Genomic DNA, 22738 nt, shown 5'->3' with positions numbered 1-22738 from the left:
AAGCACTGTCTGAAGTTAGTGGTATCGTGATGAATTAACCATTAAAATATTTATGATTAAGTGCTAAAACATGGATTGTTAAACATTCGGCGATGAAGCAATATACCACTTCTTGTCACAGAACTCATTCGTTTGACTCATTTTTGCATGTGCACTTCCAAGATCTAAACTTACATAAGATTGTAGAAATACTTTAAGCTCCTCGCGGCTCCTCTGAAATCGCGTGGCGGACCCCAGTTTGATAACCGCAGGTGTATGATAATGTACCTACAAATAAGTATCAAACAAACAATTTTAGATTTCTTTATTTGACAAATCAAGAGTGAAATAATCAGTAAAAATTACATTTAAAAATGCATACAGAACGGATAAAAACTGCCAAGAGTGCTTGGCGGTTACCTTAAAACTGAAACGTACAAATGTAACCCAATATGCCTCGCATAAACTTCTCTTACGCACGTCTACTACGGTGGAGATATTATCAGAAAGGCAACGCAATATGGGAGATTGAAAACGAATATGGGAGATTAAAGGAATAATCACTAGGCAGTTTGGGATAAAATGGTTAACGAAAGAAAACAAGAACTCCATCCAACCGCAATTGTTTACATTCTCAGCACATTAAGGTTTGTATATTACACCCAAACAGCAACACTTTCAGATACATTGCAATATAACGTATGAAACACGTGGGTCATGTAATGTGGCAAAAACTGCTGTTTTGTGGTAAAAAATGTGAAAATATCAAAAAAAGAAACGTACAGAAACAAATATGTGTCCATTATATGACAAAGCACACATATACATATCCATTCAAAAAGGAAACGATTAAGTAGTAAAGTTAACCCAACATGCTACACAATAGTGTTCAGCCTAACAGGATACGCAAATAAACGTCTACTTGCAAAGTTGTTAAATGCAACTTTGTATCTTATGTCGTTTTGGGTTTCCAACGGAAAACGTGATTCCAAGAAAAATCAAACTACCAAACGCGAATATAGCTTACAACAAAAATAGAAATATTTCATATATTCGAGTTAGTTTGTAGATTTGTTGCAAAATATCAACAGCATCAAACGTTTGCATAAATACTTCGGGCGGATACATGGGTTTGTGCAGTTTTATACAAAAGCAAGTAGTCGGCCTGTAAAACAAGTAAAAAAACATTAGCTTATATATGATAATAAATTTAATAACATTCCAATACTAGTCAGGAATGGGAAAAATATATTTTACCAGTGATCGGACCATAAACGGTCTGGCGTCTCTCAAATCTTTCACTGTCCTGAAAACATCTATTCTGTTTTCAATCCTGGTGCGGTCCAAAAGATTGAAGAGAGCACAGAAGACACCAGAACGACCAGCTCCATCTCTGCAAAATTTGGATGTTTAACAAAATCAGCACCATCAAGTAGACGGTCACAAGAGAAAAAGTTTTGATGATTCTTGCGTTGTTACTTACAATTAATGTTTTGCGTTATGAGATTTTAACAGATTCTATTCAGCCTTGGTCGAGCAGCAAGTATAAGTTAAAATATAGCCCGGAACTATGCGTACAGTAGTTGGGCAAAGATCGATGTGGTTTATTCTTACTATCGATACCGTTTTAATCGAACATGAAGGCGTTAAGCCAAAAACAAACCAAATAGCAAAATTGCAATTGATAACATTAGGACGACTACCACAGAAGTAGCCTACATAGCTGCTTACCTGCAATGAACAACTATCGGACGATTTTCTTGCCTCAAGGAATGAGCTTGAGAAACAAGTTCAAGGAAACGTTCAACCACTGTGCTTTCGTCACCGCGCTTGTTTACGTCACATTGAAGATGCGTTACTGAAACCTGTGTTACAATAAACAATCGGTTTGAACCGATACCTTCGTTTTTCATGTCATTGTTTTATTTATAGTAGTGAGAAACAAACGAATGGGTTTCATTGTAAAGACGAGCGTGTTAGATAGTTTTCATTGTTTACCGAAATTCCACGCCATTATTTATATGACTTGATTAAATGCAGTAAAAGCCTGCGCACATTTTTCGGTTTCAGATTATCATTCAGTTACCAAAAATAGGATGTCGGTAGTTGGTTTAGAAACTTCTTTGTTTCTCTTGGTGGCGTTGGATAACTACGTAATGGGTTGCCAGGTGCCTTAGGTTACATTGTAGGACCAAATGTAGTTGGTTTTATATCAGCAATAGGAGGATTTGACCAAAAAATAATAACACCGACGCCAAAACAAGTGGGTCAAATTCGATGGATAACCAGATATGACACTTACAACAATAAATCAAACTTACAGAGCCTTCAACTTCCTCGACGTAAAACTCCCGTCTTGTAATATCCTGACCCAGGTCAGTTTTTGCGCTCATAGTCACATTGATGTAATTCAACTGAAGCCGGGAGTTCAAATTTTCTGTCCAATATCCACAACTTTGGTCCTAATAACAAAACTCGAGTCACAAAAATCGATGTGACTTCTGTCGTGCAACGATTAAGATTCAAACGAAGAAAATAAATTGTGGTTCTTTAAAACCTTACATTATCCACAGAAGTCAACATGACAATCGCAGCTGCGTTGTGATCGCATACCATCTGCCAGAACTGGTTAATGTTGGACGACATCGGTCCTTGTGTGACGATCATAGAATTAGCTCCTTCATAGTCCTAAACAACATGAACAAAGTTTTATTATCCGGTAAACAAATTGAAGTTCAAACTCGATTAGGTGTGAGTATCGTGCCTACGCATAGTTGGAGTAGAGTGTTTGGACCTTAAAAAATCGACAGGTTTTTGAACACCACATGAAAGCATTGACAAAATCAAGCGATAATGTGTTGTACGACCAGTTTACGTGCAAAAGTTTGGCGGGTTGCATTGTGAGGTTTGCTCAAATGAATTCTTCTGAAAATCGATTAACACCAGGCACGAATATAATTCGACATGTCGTTGGGTAAAATTAGTAGCCTTTGCAATTTGCTATTTGCACAATTTACAATTCGAGATAATTTGTGCAGTACATGATTCAAATTACCGCTGGGTCAAGTTTAGGAGGAAAGATACCAATGTTAACAAAGCTATAACAGTTTCCACTAAAGTTTCCTAATATTTGCCTTTTCCTGTGACACCACAACTTACCTGGACAAATGATGCATTGATAAAGACGTTCTCGTACAAGCTTGCTGCGTTTCCACTTAAAGTCACCAGTGACCTATTATCTGTAAAAAAACATTTGAAATTGGTGTTTCGGGCATAAAAAGCATAATTTAGTTTCTGGAAAAAGGTCTCATGTGTACACAGCCCATGATATAAACCAGTGGTTCTCAACTTTTTTGTCCTGTGTACCCTTTTAGTCGATATTAAAATCTAATTCCCCCTCTACAAATTTAGTTTGCTAAAATACCGTTTACATCAGGGGTTCCCAACCTATGGTACGCGTACCACTAGTGGTACGCGAACGTTTTTCAGGTGGTACGCGAGTAGCTTCCGTTTTTTTTTCACACATACCTGGATTCACAACTTTATCATTTATTTATCTGGTTTTGTTCGCCAATTGGTTGACAGTAAACAAAAATGTCTTAGTTGTGGTGTTTTAGTGTTACTTTAGTAGGCCAATATTCTTCTTAATAAAATGTGATTCAATCAAATTATTGTTCTGCAAGAAGTGGTACGGCTGGCAGTACAGAGCGTCCAAGTGGTACGAGATCGTAAAAAGGTTGGGAACCCCTGGTTTACATTGACATTTTAATGTAATTTTAGAACAGAAATTAAACTCTCGATTATAAGCTTAAACCGATCATACGAGAACTTTCTTTTTCTAAGCTCTCGCGTTATTGAGTAAGACTAGGTTGATACTGTCCCACCAAAGTAGAAAAAAACCAACAAACTTACAAGGCAGAACCGTGTCATCTCTGCATGATTGTCGATTTGCGTGTTGGCATGCCCTCGACTGCGAAGTTTCCAGGGGAGGGATCAGATTTAACCATTCGAATTCCTTTTTGAGACTTTTAAAACAGATGATGATTAGTATTCACTAATTGCGTTTAGTAGCAAATCGTTTTTTGATATATTTTTTCAATATACATTTTAAAATGTTAACATTTTAGATTTCAAGTAACGATTCATATGTGATTGGTCAAATACACTAGCATGAGCCCTATTGTATGTCCAAATTAATGTCAATGTTGGCTGATGTTTCAAAGGGGAAATAAAAACATTTTGGTTCATATCTTTATCAACAACATAAGTTAACCTAAAAGTTTGATGAAAAAAAACATGTTCCCCTGGAGCCTAACATATCCGGTCTAGGACAAAATTTTCTAAAATAGAAAAGATTTACGTTTGTTGACGGGAACAGTGCTCTGCAAAAATGTCGCAAGGAAGGTCTGTGTCGCCCGTAGTGTGAATCTCAACAATCAGCTTGTGCATGAGAATATACTGATTCTGCAAAGAAAATTGTCCGTTTAAGACACAAAAAGTGCTTAGAAAAAGGTGATATTCAGTATTTTCTCGAACCGTGATGTTTTGCTAGATTATGTCAACCAATCAAGTGACGCCAAAAAACGACTGAAAATGAACGAAACAAGAACATTTCAACCCTGATAACAATCCAACTTTACATAGACTGCTTACCAAGTAATTGAAACTAGACTTGCTTTGGTAATTTATTAGCACTACGACAACACATACACAATTCCCGTTTAGGTATTGCTCACAAGTATTTCAAGGATAACTGAGTCCCTTATATTTTAAACTGACAATTGGTGTATTTAAATTTAAATATTTCAGTATAGCATTTTTAAACCCAAGACTAAGATTTGCTACAGACAAGGGTCAATACATTGATAGCCACTACATGGAGATAGATAGTATTAAACTCTAGTGAGGTAAAACTAACGTTATTTGTTGTTCCGGATATGTTGGTCAGATCAAAAAGTAGGCACATACACCTACATTTGGTAAAACTCCACCTACTGCGTTATTGTTCATTGCTAACCTCCCTTTCATACACTTACAATGTTTTGCACCATGTCCATTCTCTGTCGACGCATATTCAGTACAGTGCTGAATACATCCACTCTACCCTCTGCAATCATTTGTTGTTCCAAAATGTCCAAGCCTATGTAAGTTCCAGTCCGACCAACACCAGCGCTACACAGTAAAAAGCATTAGTACAAAGAGTTTTGGTGTCAAGTTTGCAAGATTTTGTTTTCAGTGAGTAAACAAAATTAGGCAATAAAGGTTTCAGATATTGCTTTGGAAGCTCGGGGAAGTCAATAAAGTTATGTCTAGTTTGAAACAATAGTATTCGGAAAGAGTCATGTTACACAATGATCGATCAATGACCTTATGTCGTATACCACTATAGAAACATATAAATCGATTAAAAAAACAAAAGCATTTCCACCTGCAGTGAACAAGTATCGGTGAACCGTCTTCAGATTGCGATTGTTTAATGACGCGATGAAACCGAAGCAATCCAGTAGTGTAAACAGGAACCCCGTGGTCGGGCCAGGCAGCGAAGTGGTAGTGAGTCACGTAGCGGCATTCCTGTGTACCCGACACAATAAAGCGTCAGTTTAGTTGGTGTATTTTCTTTACTCTACGTGCAGCCACTACTTGTTCAATGTGTACAACCGCCCGTAGGGATTTTCCAGGTTTCAGGGAAAAACGTTTATACCCAATGCATTACACTGTTACAAACTTTCCAATGGGGGTTTCAGTGCACGTGCAATGACCCTATGTGTCACATTCTATGACAAACGACGCTATCACAACAGTTCGTGCATGAAGTCAAGACAACTTGTACAAACATAACTACACACTGTTGAGTAAATATCAAACATGGTAAAACAGAAGAGCAATGGTTAAGTGCAAAAGATATGGCGTCACGATACTATAAGGTACCTGAAGGTATATAGGCCCGGAAGGTAATAAGGCCCACTGCTCATATTTTTTTATGTGCCAGAAAAAATGCTTCCGTTTTGATGTAATTTTAAAATATATATGTACTTAAAATGATTTACAAAGTTTTGGACCTGCAAGTTATATGTAATTGTTATCATGACCAATCCAAATTGAGAAGTGTTTATTTTCAACTTTTTATTATTTTTTGTTAAAATTGGTAGCAAAAATGAAAAGGTTGTGTTGTCGAAATGAAAACTTATTAAGATATATTAGTAATGGGGTCATTTTAGTTTAATTGGAGCATTATCCGATCTGGAAAAAAGAATTACTTCAAATAAATTTTATTACGGTTTTGTTTGTCAGCCATTGCTTGCAATAAGGCCCAACGATAATTTGTCATTTTCTCAAGTGTCTTTTATACTAAAGGCGACTGATATGCACAAAATTTGCTTTTATGCTTTCTTAGGGAGATAAAAAGTCCGAATAAGATGTTTGTGGAAGTAATCTTTCATTTAGTATTTTTTGATATCAAATGTCAAGGGGTCGTTTATTCTGTTTTTTAGTACCTTCAGATTAACAGTTATATGTCTTAGTTAACAGTATATGTGTAATATGAGTTAATAACGTTGCTTGTTTAAACTTTTATTTGACCGAAGCAAAGTATAAATGAGTTTGATTGGTTTCTAGACTCTTTTTAAAAACATGAAAATATTGGGCTTTATTAACAGCATAGGTTTGTATTAAGGCCCAAGTTTTAATTTTTTTTAAACTGTTATCCTACAAACACAAAACATGCAAACGTCCTCAAAATCTAATGGATGTTTAATATCAACCTCTGCAACAATCATGCCGAATTTGGCCTGGAACGGTTGAATGGTTTTTCAGTTATACGCAATAGTTTTTTAATGGGCCTTGTTAGCTGCAGGTACCTTATATATTAAAAATATTTAAAACTACACATATTGTGGTAAATATTGGGTTGTTAAAAACTTGAGTATATTTTAATCTAACCCAGTACGCCAAGTAAAATATAACAGCACTGAAATTACCGATAAGTCGCTTCTGGTGATGGATATGGAACGAACGATGTAGCTGCCATAACTTTCTTCCTGGTCTGTCTTCACTGCGTATTTCCCAAAACGAAGATTTTCGTTGGGTTCAGGCCAATATTTCTCGCACTTTTGCTGTGACACCAAATATATATTTTTGCAGTGCGCCATAAAGATACATAAGATCAGAGCTGTTCATGGGGTAAACTGATGTTTTGAGATAAAGGCGGTTCAGATTCGGGAGGTCGAATTTACTCTAGAATATTTCATTGTAATTTTCCTTTTTTGACATAAATTTCGGGTATTAGTTTGGCTTAAATATGTTACCCCTCGGGCCGAATTAATGTCCCTAAACTATATTTTAATTTAGATCAGGACAATAAATTAATTTGAGATCTTGTGTTGATTTAAGCAATAAGATACACACCACAATACCTAAAAACGAGGACAAGCAAACAAAACGTCGCTTGCTTTGGTGTGCTCTATTTCATTGGTAGGCTATAACAGTGCTCTTCAACCGGTGTGCACGGTGCACCAAAATATGCATGGGGTGGACCAGTACGAAAGGGTATACAAGGGTGCATCACAAACTTTTAATGAACCAGTGATATTTGACCTTCAGGATATTAGGGTGTAGGTTTCAATTGATATATAAATGAACCTTTTATTTTTAAAAATTGTTGATGTCTAACACTTTCAGTGCAGTCGAGGAATATTTACTTCAAAAGACGCTTTGCGCACCGTGCAGATTCACATTAATTAACGGCAAAAGTTTTTGATCAAAAATGTTTACGTCAAAAGTTTTGATTTTAAGTAAACAGGGTGCATGAGTTCGTCACAACAACTCTAAGGGTTCACCAGACCAAAAAAGGTTGAAGAGCACTGGGCTATAACACTGTATTACCTTTGTTTTTTCTAAAACGTTTGTCAGCATTACAATTGTCTTGCAGTTTTGTTCCCAAATCATTTGCCAGAAATGTTGAACAGTGACGGGACGAGGTCCTTGAGCTGCTATAAACTTGACATTTCCATTGTAACCCTATGCAACACATACAAGGAAGTATGTATAATTTTCCATAACATTTCTTAAGTTAACCAAAATACTACTCGTTTAACTAACCGATTGCAGACAATAGAATGAATGGAGAAGATTAAATCACCCCACCATGCAAGGAAACAATGATTTAAATCACCTGTTTGTTATTTAAGTTCAAATTCATATTTGCACAGAAGTGCTATACCACTGCTAGTTGCGTATATTACGCAGAATTCACTTACAAACGAGAAACTTACATTGATGTAAGAGGCATTAATGTAGTCGTTGTTTTCCGGATTTCCGCCCTTAAGCTTCACACGATTAAAGTCATCTGTAAAAAAGTTGGAAACGGGTAAACCACTACTGCAATTATCTTACAAAAGGCAATCACCTGATTTTATGTTTTTACTGTTTAAATGTATTTGTCGAATGCCATAGTGGTAAGTGATATTAATGTGAATATACAAAGGATATTTGCTGGATGTATTTGTAACCAAGACTACACAATAAGAGATTCAACTCACACGGAAGAATATTTTTGTATCGGTTTCTCTCCTTGTTCCGTGTATCGGTTGCGACGCTTTTATCCAGTGACATTCTATCTTGGGCTTCCTTCAACTCCTAACGGGAAAGAATGGGTACATGCAAAATTAACGACTACCCACGAAAGATAACAGGACAACCACGAAGAGCATAATTCACAGCAGTAAACAAACATACGTACACATTAAATAGTCCAAGTTATGGTTTTCAATTGTATATTAAGTATAACCATGCACACACTTTTGTTTATTAGTTACTACGTGATTAAAAGTTGACATAACACAATAATAAGGAAACGACGCATGTTGAATGAACAACACGAAAGTTTTACCTTAAATTGGGTATTGTAGGTCACGGCATCGCGTGAATAGGTGTCATATCTGTCCAGTAATTTAGAAAGTGCAATAGGTCGACCGATGTCAGATGACACATTCTCATACAACGTTTCGTTTGGTTGCAATTCTAAATGCAAGGCGGAAGTAAAGAGCATTTCAGTCAATTTAGAAAAAAAGGTAAAAGGCCATTTTTGTGGCAAGTCTTACCGTCAGAACGGTCTTGGTTTCTATTGTCAAGGGCAATGATATTGTTTGGTGTTTTGGAAGATTTTCGTCTCCTACCAAAAACAAATAGGAATAGAGTGTTAATAAATCAGGTTGGTCTGCCTAAACAGTCAACAACCATCTTTCTTTAAGCAAGGAGATTATGTTTAGTTAACTATTTTCCAAGAATCAACCAACCAAAGACACCACATTCAAGAATGAAACGATCCCACAATATCTACAATATATATATGTAAAAATAAATTAAACTAAAACTCACCTTAAAAAAATCAATGCTACAATAATAATAAGCATAAGTAAGAAGACACCAATGGAAATTCCTACAATTAGCCCTGAAAAATAAATGTTTTAACGACGTATTTAGCTTACATAAGTTTATGGAGCATTACTAACCTATGGGCATTGAAGGACTCATGATATTTGCACTTATTTCAACAAAAGGACTCGCTTTAACTGCAACAGCACTTTCCACTGCAGTTGTGGTGATTACCATAAACCTACACACATATATAAATTGGTCAGACAACACAATTTCACTTTTTAGGTGAAATATTAGTTGAAATACAAACTTGTACAACTTGTTTTGGGTCAAAGTTGGATTTTTGCATGTGTGTGTGTCCATAAGGTTGGAGTTAAAGTCAGTTTTGACATCACACGTTGAAACTGATTTGTCCCCAATAATTTTTGTGACAGGATCACCTGTAAATCTACAAGAAAACTGTTTTAAAATGATGTGTAAGCACTAACATAATAAACTTGCCTTGGTATAGCAAAAGCACAATGCCAATAAGGGATGTTTCCTAATAAAACACTTTGTAACTCTGTCCAAGTAAGTATTTGTTGCAATGAGTTGTTTCTACTTTCAGCATCCATACCAACAACAAAGTAGCAGCTTAATAAAATGTAAGCTGATTTTTATATTAACAAGCCACAAATATTATGAGAAAGCAACTTTTAAATACCTAACAGGTCCATTAATTTCATTCACAGGAGAAACAATGACTGATAATGCAGAATTGGATCTTTTCATTGAAGGAACAAAATCTGGTTCTGCAAAAAATATTTTGAGTTATTTGTTTCATTTTGAAATAGATAATATTTATTTATGTTTTTGTGCAGCAGAAGTTAATGGTGAAAAAATGAAAAAAAAAAAAAAAATGAAAAATGGTGCTAAGTTACTATGTTTCACTGGGAAAATGATTTATTCAAGTAGCGAACAGGTTAGTTAGGCTTAATAAAAAACATAACCTTCATTAATTTAATTTCGTTCACAGGGTAAAGAACTGGATCATTTGATTGAAGGAACAAAATCTGGTTCTATAAAAATTATTCTGAGTTTCACTTTTCTATCATCGAAATAAATATTTATTCATATTTTTATGTGCAAGAAGTTAGTACCAAAATGGTGCTTAAGTTACTATGTTTCACTGGAAAATAAAGAGTTATTTAAGTAGCAAACACGCCACTTGGGCTAAATAAAACAAAATTAAAAAACCTTTTGGTGAAGTTGCACAATTTCTGTGTGCAAACACTGGCACTCCATCACTGGAACAAGTCATTACTTGTAAAGTTATAGAAAGCACTTGATTTGGCAGCATAGTAACATTGTGACTGTGGTTCAGATCCGTTACGTTTTTCATAGATACATTAAAAAATTGCTGTTCTTGCCATGTTGCAAGTGATGAGAAGTTGGATGCAAACAAACTCAGTTTTTTTGTTATGTTCAGCTGTTAAAATTCATAAACAATTCATTAAAATACCATTTTCAGCAAAATATATAAGAAAGTGAAAAGTGGAATCATTATGTGATGATGCTGAAATACAGAAGTTCAACCTAAGTTTTTCTTTTAACACCGAAATGGTTGACATAGATCTGTTAAAGACCAATATCCCATCAAACAACTATGGTATTACAATATTCTTCTCCACATTTTTTTTGTGTGTATTAGACAAATGTGTTTGTTCTGACTGAGAAGTCTTGTTACATCAACGATCACAAACAGGGACACTATCATCAGTCTTTAGCGCTGTACTCACAAACTAAATTGATACATCCAGAAATTCCTCACTTTGTTATTTCCCAGCAGAAAAGCAGTTAACCTAATTTGACCACAATAGTAAAATGACATAACAACCTACCTTGTATCCTGTAATTTCTATCTTGTTAATGTTTGTTGGCCACATCCATGTGATCACACATGTTTGCATATTCAATGTCAGAGAAAGGTTTTTAGCTTTGTCAGCAACAGCTATTCTGGTTGGCAAAACTGTCTCCATAGGCACAGGAAAATTCCATATTTGTGGAAACAAAACCACCTAAGCATAATCAGGCATAAGTCAATGGGTACAAATAAATCTTACAATGTGCAATTACCTGTATGTGATAATCCTGTGTTTTTAAATTACCCAACAAAGTTTGGTATTCATGATTACCAGTAGATTGGATTGTTTCTGTCTTATTGTAAATTGTTTGGATCCCTCCTGAGGCATTAGTGATTGCAAGCAAGTTAAAAGTTATTCTACCAGTAAAAGCTGTCATGTCTTTTCATCTAATTGAAAGTTGATTTGCAGCACAACTTACAGGATGTGATGGTAGAAATGTAACAGGCTGAGCTTGAAACAAAAGCAAGTATTATGTTGTTTTAGAAATTAATTCATGTAAAAAAATAAAGTCATCTGAAAGAAAATGAACTTGATTTAAAGCATGAATATTCCATTTGAGTTTCCAATCATTACCTTTAAACTGACATACAAAGTAGCGTTCTTTAGTACAACTTCCAGTTCTCCATAAAAATCTTGGGTTGTCACTATCTTTGTTTGAAAGAACTACACATGGGTGTTTTTTTGGATGTTTTGTAGACCATTGTGTAAATGTCTGATCTGCAAAAGAAATATACACTGGGAATGTACCATAAAAATAAAGTAGTACGGTACCCATATTTTAGTCGAATAAACCAAAAGTTAAAATGAAACTAGTTTTGCAAAAATTGTGTAAAACCACATAATATTGGCTTTTTATTTACAGAATGTTTAATAATTACCGAGTGGTGTGTCATTGAACCAAACCAGAGTACCATTTCTACGCTCAGCTCCTACAAAGGCTGCAAAACAAAACAAAATTGTGTGAAAACAGTTTTATTGTTTATGATGCAAAGAATGCATCAGATGCATCACATTTTATTTCCATGTATTTGACACTTGCAAACAAGTGTCTAATAAAGATAAATATCCTAAAAAGTGTGCAAAATTAGTAGAGGCAAACATAACAAACTAAAAAAGGAAACAATGCAACGGTGAGTTGGTACTTATGGTCATATTTCAGCAACAAAAACAAAACCAAGATGCAAACACTGTACAAAACAAAAACATTATGCTCTTGCAAGGGTTGTTTTTCAAGGAATTTACTTATTACAAGTTGGGAATCACAGTTTCAACGACCTAGGGGTATTACCTGTGAATTACACACGTTTTTTTGGGGGCATCTTGACTCGAAAACCGAAAGGTTAATCGATGCCTCATTACCATCACTTGCGTTTGTGAGTAAAAATAAACCATTGAATTGAAAAAATTGAATTGAATTACACTGTAGTCTTTTTCAAATAGCCAATGCGGCCGATCTCTCGTCACCAGCTGCACTGATGAGACCTTATAGGTCGAAACAGTGTGCACTGTCTGCAGCTTATCATTTATTGGCTCTATATGCTTTTACATTTTTCAAATAGGGTATTACAGTATTGTAGTCATTACATTATTTATCAGGGAGTCGACATTTGTCATATGGGTTAAGGTTCGGTTCGGGTTCACTTAGTTTTATTTTTCAGGGTTCGGGTTCGGATTTTAAAAATGTATATTTTTGGGTTCAGGTTTTGTTCCAGTTCGGGCAAATTATCCGGTCCGCCCGGTTTGCGGTTTTTAAACCAGTTCAAATTTTTATTCGTTTTAATTTAGTTCTACCCATTATCTACCTGGCCTTATCAAACTCCAATTGAAACGTGCCAGTGCACTGTTATTTTTGACACGCCATATCAGTGTTATGTCGTGTATTCTTCAGTGCATTGTTTTGAAAAAAATCGCGAAATGTAAAACAGACTGCATTTTTTACTGGTTCGGTTCTGGTTCGGGTCCAATGCCTAACAAAATATGGAGTTCAACTCCGGTTGGGGTTTTTAGAAAATCGTAATTAGCGGTTCGGGTTTAATGAAATTAACCGCTCAAACCAGTTCGCGGGTTCGGCTCCGGTTCGACTCGTTGTTATTTATAGTACATAATATATTCAAATGTTTTGCAGATAGTTCACAGAAGCTTATGCACCTTCCACTTAAGTTTGTAGGATTTGCAGAGTTTTAATTATTGAGTGTTCTGTCGCATAACTTTGTATTGGTAACCATAGGCGTCGATTTAGGGGTGACCGGGGTGACATGTCTCCCCTCCTGAAAAAACAGGGGTGACAACATATGTATTGTCTCCCCTGTTTTTGTTTGAAATAAAGTATTGCCAGAACAATCAATGACAAAACGCAAGTGTCTCGTGGTTTGTTACGTAACGTAACATAGGTTGCAGTTACAATCGGCATTGTTATGTGATTGTTTTATTCCCAGTACTGGCTGGTTGTTCAAGTATCTTATATTTGCTTTATGTTAACTGCAGGAATGACTAGTCAAACAAATATTATAGGCATTTTTGCAGCCAAAACGCAAGCAACCCTCGAATAAGACGTTGCCAGTTTAAGGTTGAGTTGTTTAAAAATCGTCACATACAATGTAAATGAACATCTTGAACAATGTTTACTTAATTCCTGTGGCAACTTCACTATCTGTCTGTCCGGAAGTTTGCTATATCTGCAAACTTTGTTTCGTTTGTTTAACCCAGGGGTCACCAAACTACGGCCTACATTTTTTTGGATTCATAGGATTACAACGCCCAAAATAGACCACAACCAATTTGTTACGTCACAGACGAGACTACAAGTGTTAATTGTGCGCGAACAATTGCATTCTTTTGTTACTTGTGACGTAATATACGAGCATTGCTCGTTAGTTGATGCTAACTATACAATTTAACAGTCGGATCACCAGATTTTAAATGGGAAACGTTTAGTGGCCCCTGGTTTAACCGAATAAGGGTCATAACTTAGATCGTGCGCTCGCCAGGACAACGGAGCAGTTACCGCAACTGCATTGTGTTCCTAAGATTGTGGGTTTGAACGGCTGATGGATGTTTCCAAAACATGGAAAGGTCTCCCCTAAAATTTTGCAAATAATTAAAAAATCGACGCCTATGTTCGTAACCCCAGACTGCGGATCGCTTACTGCATCAAATTTCGAACCCAACTAACAATTTAATACATGTTGTACAATTTGGTTGTTGTTATATTTTTTTTGCACTTGAGGCCACCATGAACTTTATTTCATAAAACTCTTGACACCCCACAGAATCCAAATGACGACATGAAAAGCTGCATCCTAATGTAACAAGTTGTAATTTCACAACCAGACTAAGCTGTTTTGCTTTACTTTCTATCGGTGATGAGTAGTATATGTCAAACATGTTACTTTCTATTGGTGATGAGTAGTAGTATGAATAGTGTGCAAAATATGTCAAACATGTTAGGAGCTAATGGATTACAAAGAAAATTTAAATTAAACCAACTATTTTCATCAGGCATACAATTTCCAATTCATGAACTTTTCCTGCCAAAATCCAAGTTCATCAATCATTCCATGCCAAAAGTCAATGAACAAGCACAGTGGTAGAAAAAAAACATATAAAGGTGAAATTTGCCACTCTTTGGATTTAGACTATAATCATTACAAAGACAAAGCACTTTTTTTGTTGAATACAAAATGTATTGTTTTGTTGAATACTTAACATTTTATTAACCAAACCTGACTTTGTATCTGTCATCCACCGACTGCGATTAGCATAAAATGTCCCTTTGTTTTGGATAAACTTCTGAGTTTTGTTATCGGTTATAATAGCCAGATCTCCATCATATTTTTGGCAAACACTCCGGGCATTTGTGAATTTTTTTTTAACAGAAGCAAACCAGTAATATCTTGCATCAAAATAGTCCAAATCTACAAAATTAGAAATTGTTACGTTTTAATGTGACATTCTTTCTAAGCAAGCCAGTTTCACTTTTTATACCTAATGTAAAATATATTGGATCAGTTGTTCCATGCACATTCTTTGAATGACATGACAGATTTGCTTTTGATCCCAAAATAACAGAATTATATATGACAATTGTGGATGTTGTTCGATAACCCTGGTAGTTCATTAGTGTGTAAATAGGCAGTCCAGGGTTGCCCGCTTCAACCTTAATGCCATTAACGCTCCAGTGGATTGTTGGCAGTGGTGCACCATGAAATGTGCAGCTTAGGTTTAGTTGTTTGGCAAAAGGGACAGCTTGTCTCTTTTGGGGAATTGAAGAATTAAAAATTGGTGCATACTCAACTGAAAAATAAAAAGTGTCACTTTGTAGTGTATGATTACATATCACCGAAGTAAAAACATGTTTACCAAACACATGAGCCTTTGCTTCTGCTCTTCTTTCAGCAGTGGCAGTGGATTCGACCAAATTTATAGCTTTGCATACATATATTCCTGAATGTGCTCTTGTAGCATTAGTAAAATTCAGTCTAGAAACTACAGAGTAACCCAAACTTGTCACACTTTGAAACACAGGTGAGGAAGAAACCTGTGGTAATGAAGTTGCATCTCTGCATATAAAATGAATGCAAATCACAATATTATTTCTGTGCGACATTGATAATACTCACTTGTACCACATAGCTGACGGAATGCTGTAACCAAATGAAACACAGTCAATGAAGGCATTACTTCTATTTTTTCCAACGGTGATGTTGGAAGAAGTCAGAGAAATGTTTGCTGGTACTAGAACATGATTTTTTTGCAAAATTCAGAACATGTTTTTTTGTAAAAGAAATCATGCAACAATGCTAAAACGTCCTTCACATACCATAAACAGTATATTCGACTGTTTGTGAAACTGTTGATGATGAAGAAGAAAGTTTTCCAGAAAGAACCAATGAATAGTTTTCAGCATCACCAATAGATTGAACAGCAATGGAGTAATTGAAGCTTTTATGTGTACCCGATGATAATGCCAAATTATGTTTACTGGTATTTTTATTGGCATGGAGAACAGTAGCCCGTATAGTTCCAACAAACCATACCTTTCCCGAGAAAAACACTTGAGTAAATTTTTCAGCTACCACGTCTGTGAAATCTTTTACAATTAACTCTGCAAAGAGGGAGCATTCTTTTTATTTTACACGACAAATTGGAGTCTTTTGGGCAAATATTTACCTTTTTGACAAATGTAGAACTTCAGTTTTAAGGAGCAAGGAAAATCCAGCCACTTTCCTAATAAATTCTGATGGTTTCCCCATGCGGACATATATGTGTTAACAGCGGAAACGATCACGCACCTTTCATTTGGAAAATTTGGTTCTCCTTTGTACCAGTTTGTGTAAGTTGAAGGGGTGGAGTCATCCCAAACAACGGTGGCACTGTTTGGTTTGTCTACCGGGTTTGATGCTCCGACCCAGTAACTTGACAAGAACCTGTTTGTCGGTGCAGTTGCCTCAGTAGAGCTTACCAAAGGTCGAATGACATGTTCTATTGCAGTTTGTATTCTTTGAGTTTTTATTCGAACAAGGTAGGATTCTTGACTTTCACACTCGGTGTCGGCCTCGGTTTTCGACAAAGATTTGTTAAAGAAATACAAGCCATAATTTTCCACAGAAGTAACCGCAAAGGGTGCTGAACAAAATAAATAAACGTGAGTTATCTTTTGTTTATGAAAACAGCAGTTGACATATATTGCGTACTGCGCCAAGATAAATAAAGTTCCAGAGAATCGTATTTGCAACTGTACCGTCAATTTTACTGACTGAACAGACAGCAAACCACTGATCTCTATAAACACTGGATTGCGTGGTAAAAATATTTTGAGCAAAATAGTTGAAATATTATATTAGTATTTTGTGTTTTTAATAAAAACGTTCAAATCACTTGTTCTTCAGAATTTCCAGGAGTTTGATGACAGTCAAAAACAAGCAGTTTGGATAAGCAAGGTAATGTCATACAAAGTATCACATCATCTTGTGTGGAGAGAATAGCCATCTTGTTGGATTTAAGTCCAAAATACTTAAAAAAGCACGAACATTTCTTATATTGCACAAAAAACATTTACTACTGCTCAGTAAAGATTTATTTCAACACTAACTTAATAACGTGTATCCAGTACACCTACACTAATACACATCACAGTCAATCTACGCATATTTATAGGTTATTACACACTGGAATACATGCGTCCTATTAATTTACAAATCATATCTGCAAAAATCGCTACGCAAATGCCTAAAACAAAAATTATCGTCATTTTTCCACTCTCTCCCCATTGCCCGCAATGCATTTTTGGGGCTTCCTTTTGCAGCCGCCATTACGCTTCAATTTGCTTCAACCGTGACGGCCAGTAGCGCAATCCAGGGTTTATAGAGATCAGTGCAGCAAACAAGCGGTAAGCACTTTTTTCCAAGGAATGCAGCCTGACTACGGTAACTATAGCCAGGTGATTGTTTCCGTCATGGTAGTTGGTTTCAATTTGGCGCGTGGTGATACCGGTTTTGTGGCTTCTTGTTATGATGTGACATGTAGTCTGCACCAACTATTTTTGTTAAAAAAACTTTACGGATAACATTTTGAATTGTAATTAATTTTGCGCAAAGTCGCGAACATCGTCTGCAACCTGTTTAATATCACACAATGTATTTTTGTTTGTTTTTTTAGAAAGACTGTATAAAGAACAGCTACACTGTACTATAGTTTACTAAAATTTTAAAATATTTTATAGTGTACTAAAATAGTATAATACAGGTCATGTGCCCTTTAAGTCTACAGCATTAAAGTCATCAAGTCAGACACTGGTGAAAGCATTTGGTTCTGATGGGCGAAACCTTTTTTCCTGACTGACATGCCATGGCCATCACCATTGGGAACATATTGCTCAACTTTAACAATTTTGTCTGCCAATTACAAAAGCAACAAAATGGTGTTGAAATCAGGGGCAAGAAATCAACCAATAAGTGTGAGGTAGGTATCAGATGGCAGAACACAAACATATTTTTTGTGTCAGATTAAGAACAGACATAAATAACAGAAACTTCACAAGTTAACAGAAAAAAACCCTAATTTTTGAAAGGATTTTGCTTCATTAAAAATGTCCAGTTAACCAAAGACCCTTGCCTTAAAAAATGAATACTCACTCAAAATAGTACACACTGTGTTCCTCATAAAAACTTAACTTTTAGTTATTAATTTTACTAATTTAGAAAGTTCAGGTTTTTACATCAATATTGATTCTGAATTTATAAACAGATCTCATAAACAAGTAAAAGATGCTTCTTGCAATGAGGTGATGTTTACACAAGATGATAGCATCAACAAGAAATTTGGTCAGTTACTATTGTCATCCAGTGAGTGCATGGTGTTTATGACTGAAAAAAGTGCAACTTCTAGAAATACTTAAAAACATTTTTTTTTTTTTCTAATACAGATTTTGTTGGTTGCAGACTTGCAGTACACTTTCTTTTTGTGCAACCCACTCTCACATAAAATCTCCAGCATGCACGCCTGTGTTATCGGGCTGATAATTGTGTGCAGGTATTTTTGCAGTGTATATGGCAATACTAAATTTTCTTCCTATGTACAAAATTTATTGAAAAGGTTTAGTATTTCTTTAGCAATGTCTACATCAGGGGTTCTTAACCAAGGGTTCTCATACCCCCAAGGGGTGTGAGAACTGTTCCTAGGGGGTGCGGGGATGCTGAATCATTAAGGTTGGTCAGATCTATTCTATATAATTAAAAAACCCAGGGGGGTGCGAAAAAAAGAAAAAAAGGTTAAGAACCTTAACAATTTCAGGCGACTAAATCTAGAGAGTATTTTTAGCCTGTTTTCACATCACAGTAACTTAACTGTTTATTCATAAAAATACAGCGTCATGATTTTGCCAACGCCGATGCCTTGCTTGGTGCACGTTTTTTTTCTTTCTTTGTTTACAAATCCACTAGCACCGGTTCTGGTAGCGCTGTCTTCATGCATGCTTGTATGTGCACTAAAATGGATTGCATGCCAATATTAACCACTCACACTCACAAGTTTGCAGTGTTTTTGTTTTCATTAAGATTTCACAAGCTTTTATCACATTAGTTTTAGACAAACACAGCAAACCGTAAAGTAATAAGTTAGTCTTGTATATGTGCTGATTTATATTGCATAGGCTACAACCTGGAACTGGTAAATTGCTGCCGTGTTGTGTTTTTTATTGTTGCAGGGTAATTACAAGTTTGAAGCGTCCTTTTGCCATGCGTCCCGAGTAAGCTGGGCTGACAACAACCGATTCAAATGCATTTCTTTCGGCATTTTTTCTTTTTTTTTTCTTTTTGCTTTTTTGTGCTTATTTTCTGTTCTTTTTTGTTTATTTCTTTTTGTTCTTGATGTGTCTCATGAATAATGCTTTTATTACCATTTCAAATGGTTTAAATTATTTTTAATCCTCATTTACTGTAAATGATTTAATTACCAACTCTGTTAAAGTAACAAACTGCAGTTAGTTTAAAGTATACTATTACTGTAAAGTGTTATTCCCTATGTGTGTGTGTGTGTGTGCTCTTCCTTCCGGCGCTTGAAACTATCCGGCAGGGTTTCTTTCGGTGGTTTCTTTTCCTGTCGAACCCCACCCTCCTTCCTAACACGGGTGGTTAGATTCTAGGGCCCCCTCGACTGGTCCCACCAACGTTCCCCCCCAGTCGTGTTATACTCACAGTGCGCCTAACTCACTTTCTGGTGAGCTCCTGCCACATAACGCTTCATAATACGGTGTAGCTGCAGCGCGTTTAATCATGATCCACCAATTGTGCCCTCCACTTTTTTGCGCCCCATAACGTCTTAACGTTGCGCAGCTATTTCCGGCTTGGTGATTGTCTTTAGTGCAATTGTGTCGCTATGTTTTTTTTTTCACCAAGCGAAATAAACTCAACTCAACTCAACCACTGGTCTACATTCTACAGGCAGTCAGAATAAAGATTACATGTTGTCTGGGTGTTGGTTATTACCCATTGATAAATTAATCATTCCTCCAACCAATTAGAACTTGGTTGTCGAATACAGTAGCACAAACAGTTTTTTTTCCTTGTATGATATTTACCACAAATGACATTTGAAGATAGTTTATATAATGGAAGCTGTTTTTATGCATGCTGAGTGCAGATTTTTTTCTTGGTACTATTGGGTTATTTTTACATTTTGTGAGGAAGACTCAGTTAAGGTTTAATTAACATCAGGAGCTAAATATACCAATAACTTGAGGTTTTTGTTCTAATTGACAAACCTGCCACATCTTTCAGCAAATGTGTTTTTGGTATTTTTGTTGGTAAAAACCTTCTCACTACGGTCAAATTTTACTGTACCTATTTCAATCAAATTGTATACTTTCAGTTTAATATTGTAATAAAAATGAATATTCCTTATTTTCTTTCTGAAGTTTTTGAAAAACTGATGATTGTTTATTGATTCATTTACAATACAATTTCAAAATCAATATGATTACCTAATTTGCCTTTTTAATGACAGTCACAGGCTTGTACTCTATATAACTAAAGGACTCATATTTTATGTGTGTTTAATTTATGAATAAAACAGCCTTTTGCAATGCACTGGCACAAACAGTAAAATGTTACAAAACAGAAATGTGAAAGAGAATGTGAAACATGGATTTTTTTGTTCAAAACAAAAATATGGCTTCTGTAATTACAATTGTATGATTAAATGCTTTTTTAAGAAAATCGCAAACATGTTTGCTTCAAACTAGCCAGTAAACTGTGTTTTATGTTAGGATATTAATGCATGATCAAAACATTGTGTATGGTGTAGTAGGTTCTGGGTGGAGTTTATACCAAAAATAAAAAGGCATTTGCACAGCTTTGTGGTCTTCATTTCTCAGAAAAAGTTTCCATTTAAAAAGGGAGAACAGTTCCGTTTTGTTAGTCATTTAAGTCGCAATATGGCTGGGTCTCCCAACTGTGTTAAAAATTCCGATGTTGAATAAAATAGTTCGAGTATATATATTAAAAAAACAGGACAGTGAAGTTCACGAGTAGGAGCAAAACTTCATCAGAATCAACCCTAACATTGAATCTTTTATATGGGAGTGTTTTTACGCATTTAATGTTTAATAAGTACCTCAAACTCCTTTTGAGAGCGTACACAATATAACTTACCTACCTAAAACCAAGAACACAAACTGGCGCCAGTTTGTTTACAACGGTATGTGACGTCATAATGCGTACATTTTTATTCATGGTAGTCAGGCTGCATTCCTTGGTAAAAAGTGCTTACCCAAACAAGCTTCTTCGCGCCCAACAACGCCATCAGTACTTGTACGCATCCGACATCCGATATGTTTTTATTTCAACATTTAACCTTTTTTATCTTTTATGGCGAAAACATCTTTTTAGTGTTTTACACACATTACCATTTTCACACACGCACACCCACACCCTAATTTTAATTTGACATTTTGAAGGTTCTTCGTATATTTTCAGATGCTTACACTTTTCAGTTGAAACTTTTTTCAGGGCTACATTTTGTTTAAGTTTATTTTTATTCCTTGATTGTTCGTTTGATCAATATCGTCGTGCAAAGAAACAGGAGTGCACAACCTGCGACCGAGGATAGTGTGACATAAATTTGGACAGACTGGGGACATTTGGTAAACCAAAAGCTGTAATGCGGACGGCAATGGTGGGAAGGATGTAGGCTACATTGCTAAATTAAACAAACCAATACCGGAATGTAACTTACCCTGTGCTGATGTCAGACCGCTGCTACACTGATTTGCAGAGAAAACCGCAAACATCAAAGTAAGTCCAAGCATTTTGGGTCAAAAATTAATTTAATCTCGTATACATCTAATGGAAATTGCACTTTATTTGCTGAAGAAATATCTTAAAAACAAGCTTTAACAGAGGTTTGTTTTGACCAAACATACTGAAATGAATGCTAAGCGAGTTTTTAATATCACGTAAAAACTCATCAAACAATTAACTTTAATACAACATGTCTAAGTAAAATCAATCTTTTTTACCTATCTTTGAAATCTATATGCTAAAAGATCAAATAAAACAGTGATTTTAAACACATACACACACTTGGCCATTAGTAACCTGTACGAGGCAGCCGCCTTTTGACATTAATTTCAATGGTATAACACTTGTATGCAATAAGTTCTAACCCTTCAATAGTTTTTCTGTTTATCTTATATTCAACTCCTTTACTTCACAGTAAGTCACTGTTAGTAAGAAACTAACCAAAGTGTAGATGTATAAGAAACGCACACGCACTCCACGTTCAACGCAATTTCCGTCATAATGCGTCACCACACCACTGTATGACTGATCGTGGTAACCGAAAACAAAAGGTCTTTTACGGTCATGATTACCCTTAGACTTAACTGTTGCAGCATAACAAATGTAGTCTGTATTTAACTTAGTTGTATATTTTTTAGCAGAATTAACATTTTCTAACATAAAAAATGTTTGTTATGTTTAAAG

The 22738-nt window shown here is 35.6% G+C and overlaps 1 protein-coding gene, 1 long non-coding RNA gene and 1 pseudogene across 6 annotated transcripts; 1 reads left to right on the top strand and 2 right to left on the bottom strand.

The window, feature by feature from the left end:
- Window positions 1-289: 289 nt before the first annotated feature.
- LOC145237140 (uncharacterized) lies at window positions 290-22077 on the bottom strand (annotated as a pseudogene). The gene is made up of 33 exons (XR_013861953.1): window positions 21990-22077; window positions 16428-16883; window positions 16078-16362; window positions 15878-15992; window positions 15618-15817; window positions 15243-15551; window positions 14981-15172; window positions 12137-12196; window positions 11832-11975; window positions 11470-11708; window positions 11235-11411; window positions 10591-10822; window positions 10058-10145; window positions 9856-9987; window positions 9665-9802; window positions 9489-9592; window positions 9355-9427; window positions 9078-9148; window positions 8867-8997; window positions 8517-8613; window positions 8250-8323; window positions 7861-7995; window positions 6957-7091; window positions 5408-5550; window positions 5016-5151; window positions 4340-4443; window positions 3892-4004; window positions 3139-3218; window positions 2542-2667; window positions 2301-2441; window positions 1711-1844; window positions 1237-1372; window positions 290-1144 (listed from the first exon to the last, which is right to left on the bottom strand). The product of XR_013861953.1 is annotated as an uncharacterized LOC145237140 (transcript).
- On the top strand, window positions 17650-21107 carry LOC145237141 (uncharacterized). Of its 4 annotated transcripts, none has more exons than XM_080099902.1 (3): window positions 17650-18218; window positions 18504-18580; window positions 18698-21107. In XM_080099902.1, exons 1-3 carry the CDS (start codon window positions 18100-18102, stop codon window positions 18922-18924), a joined length of 423 nt encoding a protein of 140 aa, XP_079956028.1. In that variant the 5' UTR covers window positions 17650-18099; the 3' UTR covers window positions 18925-21107. The 4 variants fall into 4 exon arrangements, with proteins under 4 accessions (XP_079956028.1, XP_079956030.1, XP_079956027.1 ...); XM_080099904.1 differs by having other exon boundaries at window positions 18682-21107; XM_080099901.1 differs by having other exon boundaries at window positions 18504-18601.
- Window positions 20825-21524, bottom strand: LOC145237145 (uncharacterized). The gene is made up of 2 exons (XR_013861956.1): window positions 21411-21524; window positions 20825-21206 (listed from the first exon to the last, which is right to left on the bottom strand). It is a non-coding gene; the product is annotated as an uncharacterized LOC145237145 (long non-coding RNA).
- Window positions 22078-22738: the final 661 nt, after the last annotated feature.

The sequence above is a fragment of the Phallusia mammillata genome, chromosome 7 (assembly GCF_965637545.1).
Source record: "Phallusia mammillata chromosome 7, kaPhaMamm4.hap1.1, whole genome shotgun sequence".
NCBI lineage: Eukaryota > Metazoa > Chordata > Ascidiacea > Phlebobranchia > Ascidiidae > Phallusia > Phallusia mammillata.
The sequence above is the reverse complement of the archived record's forward strand: the minus strand, read 5'-3'. Positions and strand labels throughout refer to the sequence as shown.

Coding starts and splice junctions, on each gene's coding strand:
- LOC145237141 (XM_080099901.1), top strand. CDS start 18,100: ATGCCATGGCCATCACCATTGGGAACATATTGCTCAACTTTAACAATT. Junction 18,219..18,503: donor AATCAACCAATAAGTGTGAG/GTAGGTATCAGA, acceptor ATTTATAAACAG/ATCTCATAAACAAGTAAAAG. Junction 18,602..18,697: donor TCAGTTACTATTGTCATCCA/GTGAGTGCATGG, acceptor TGTTGGTTGCAG/ACTTGCAGTACACTTTCTTT.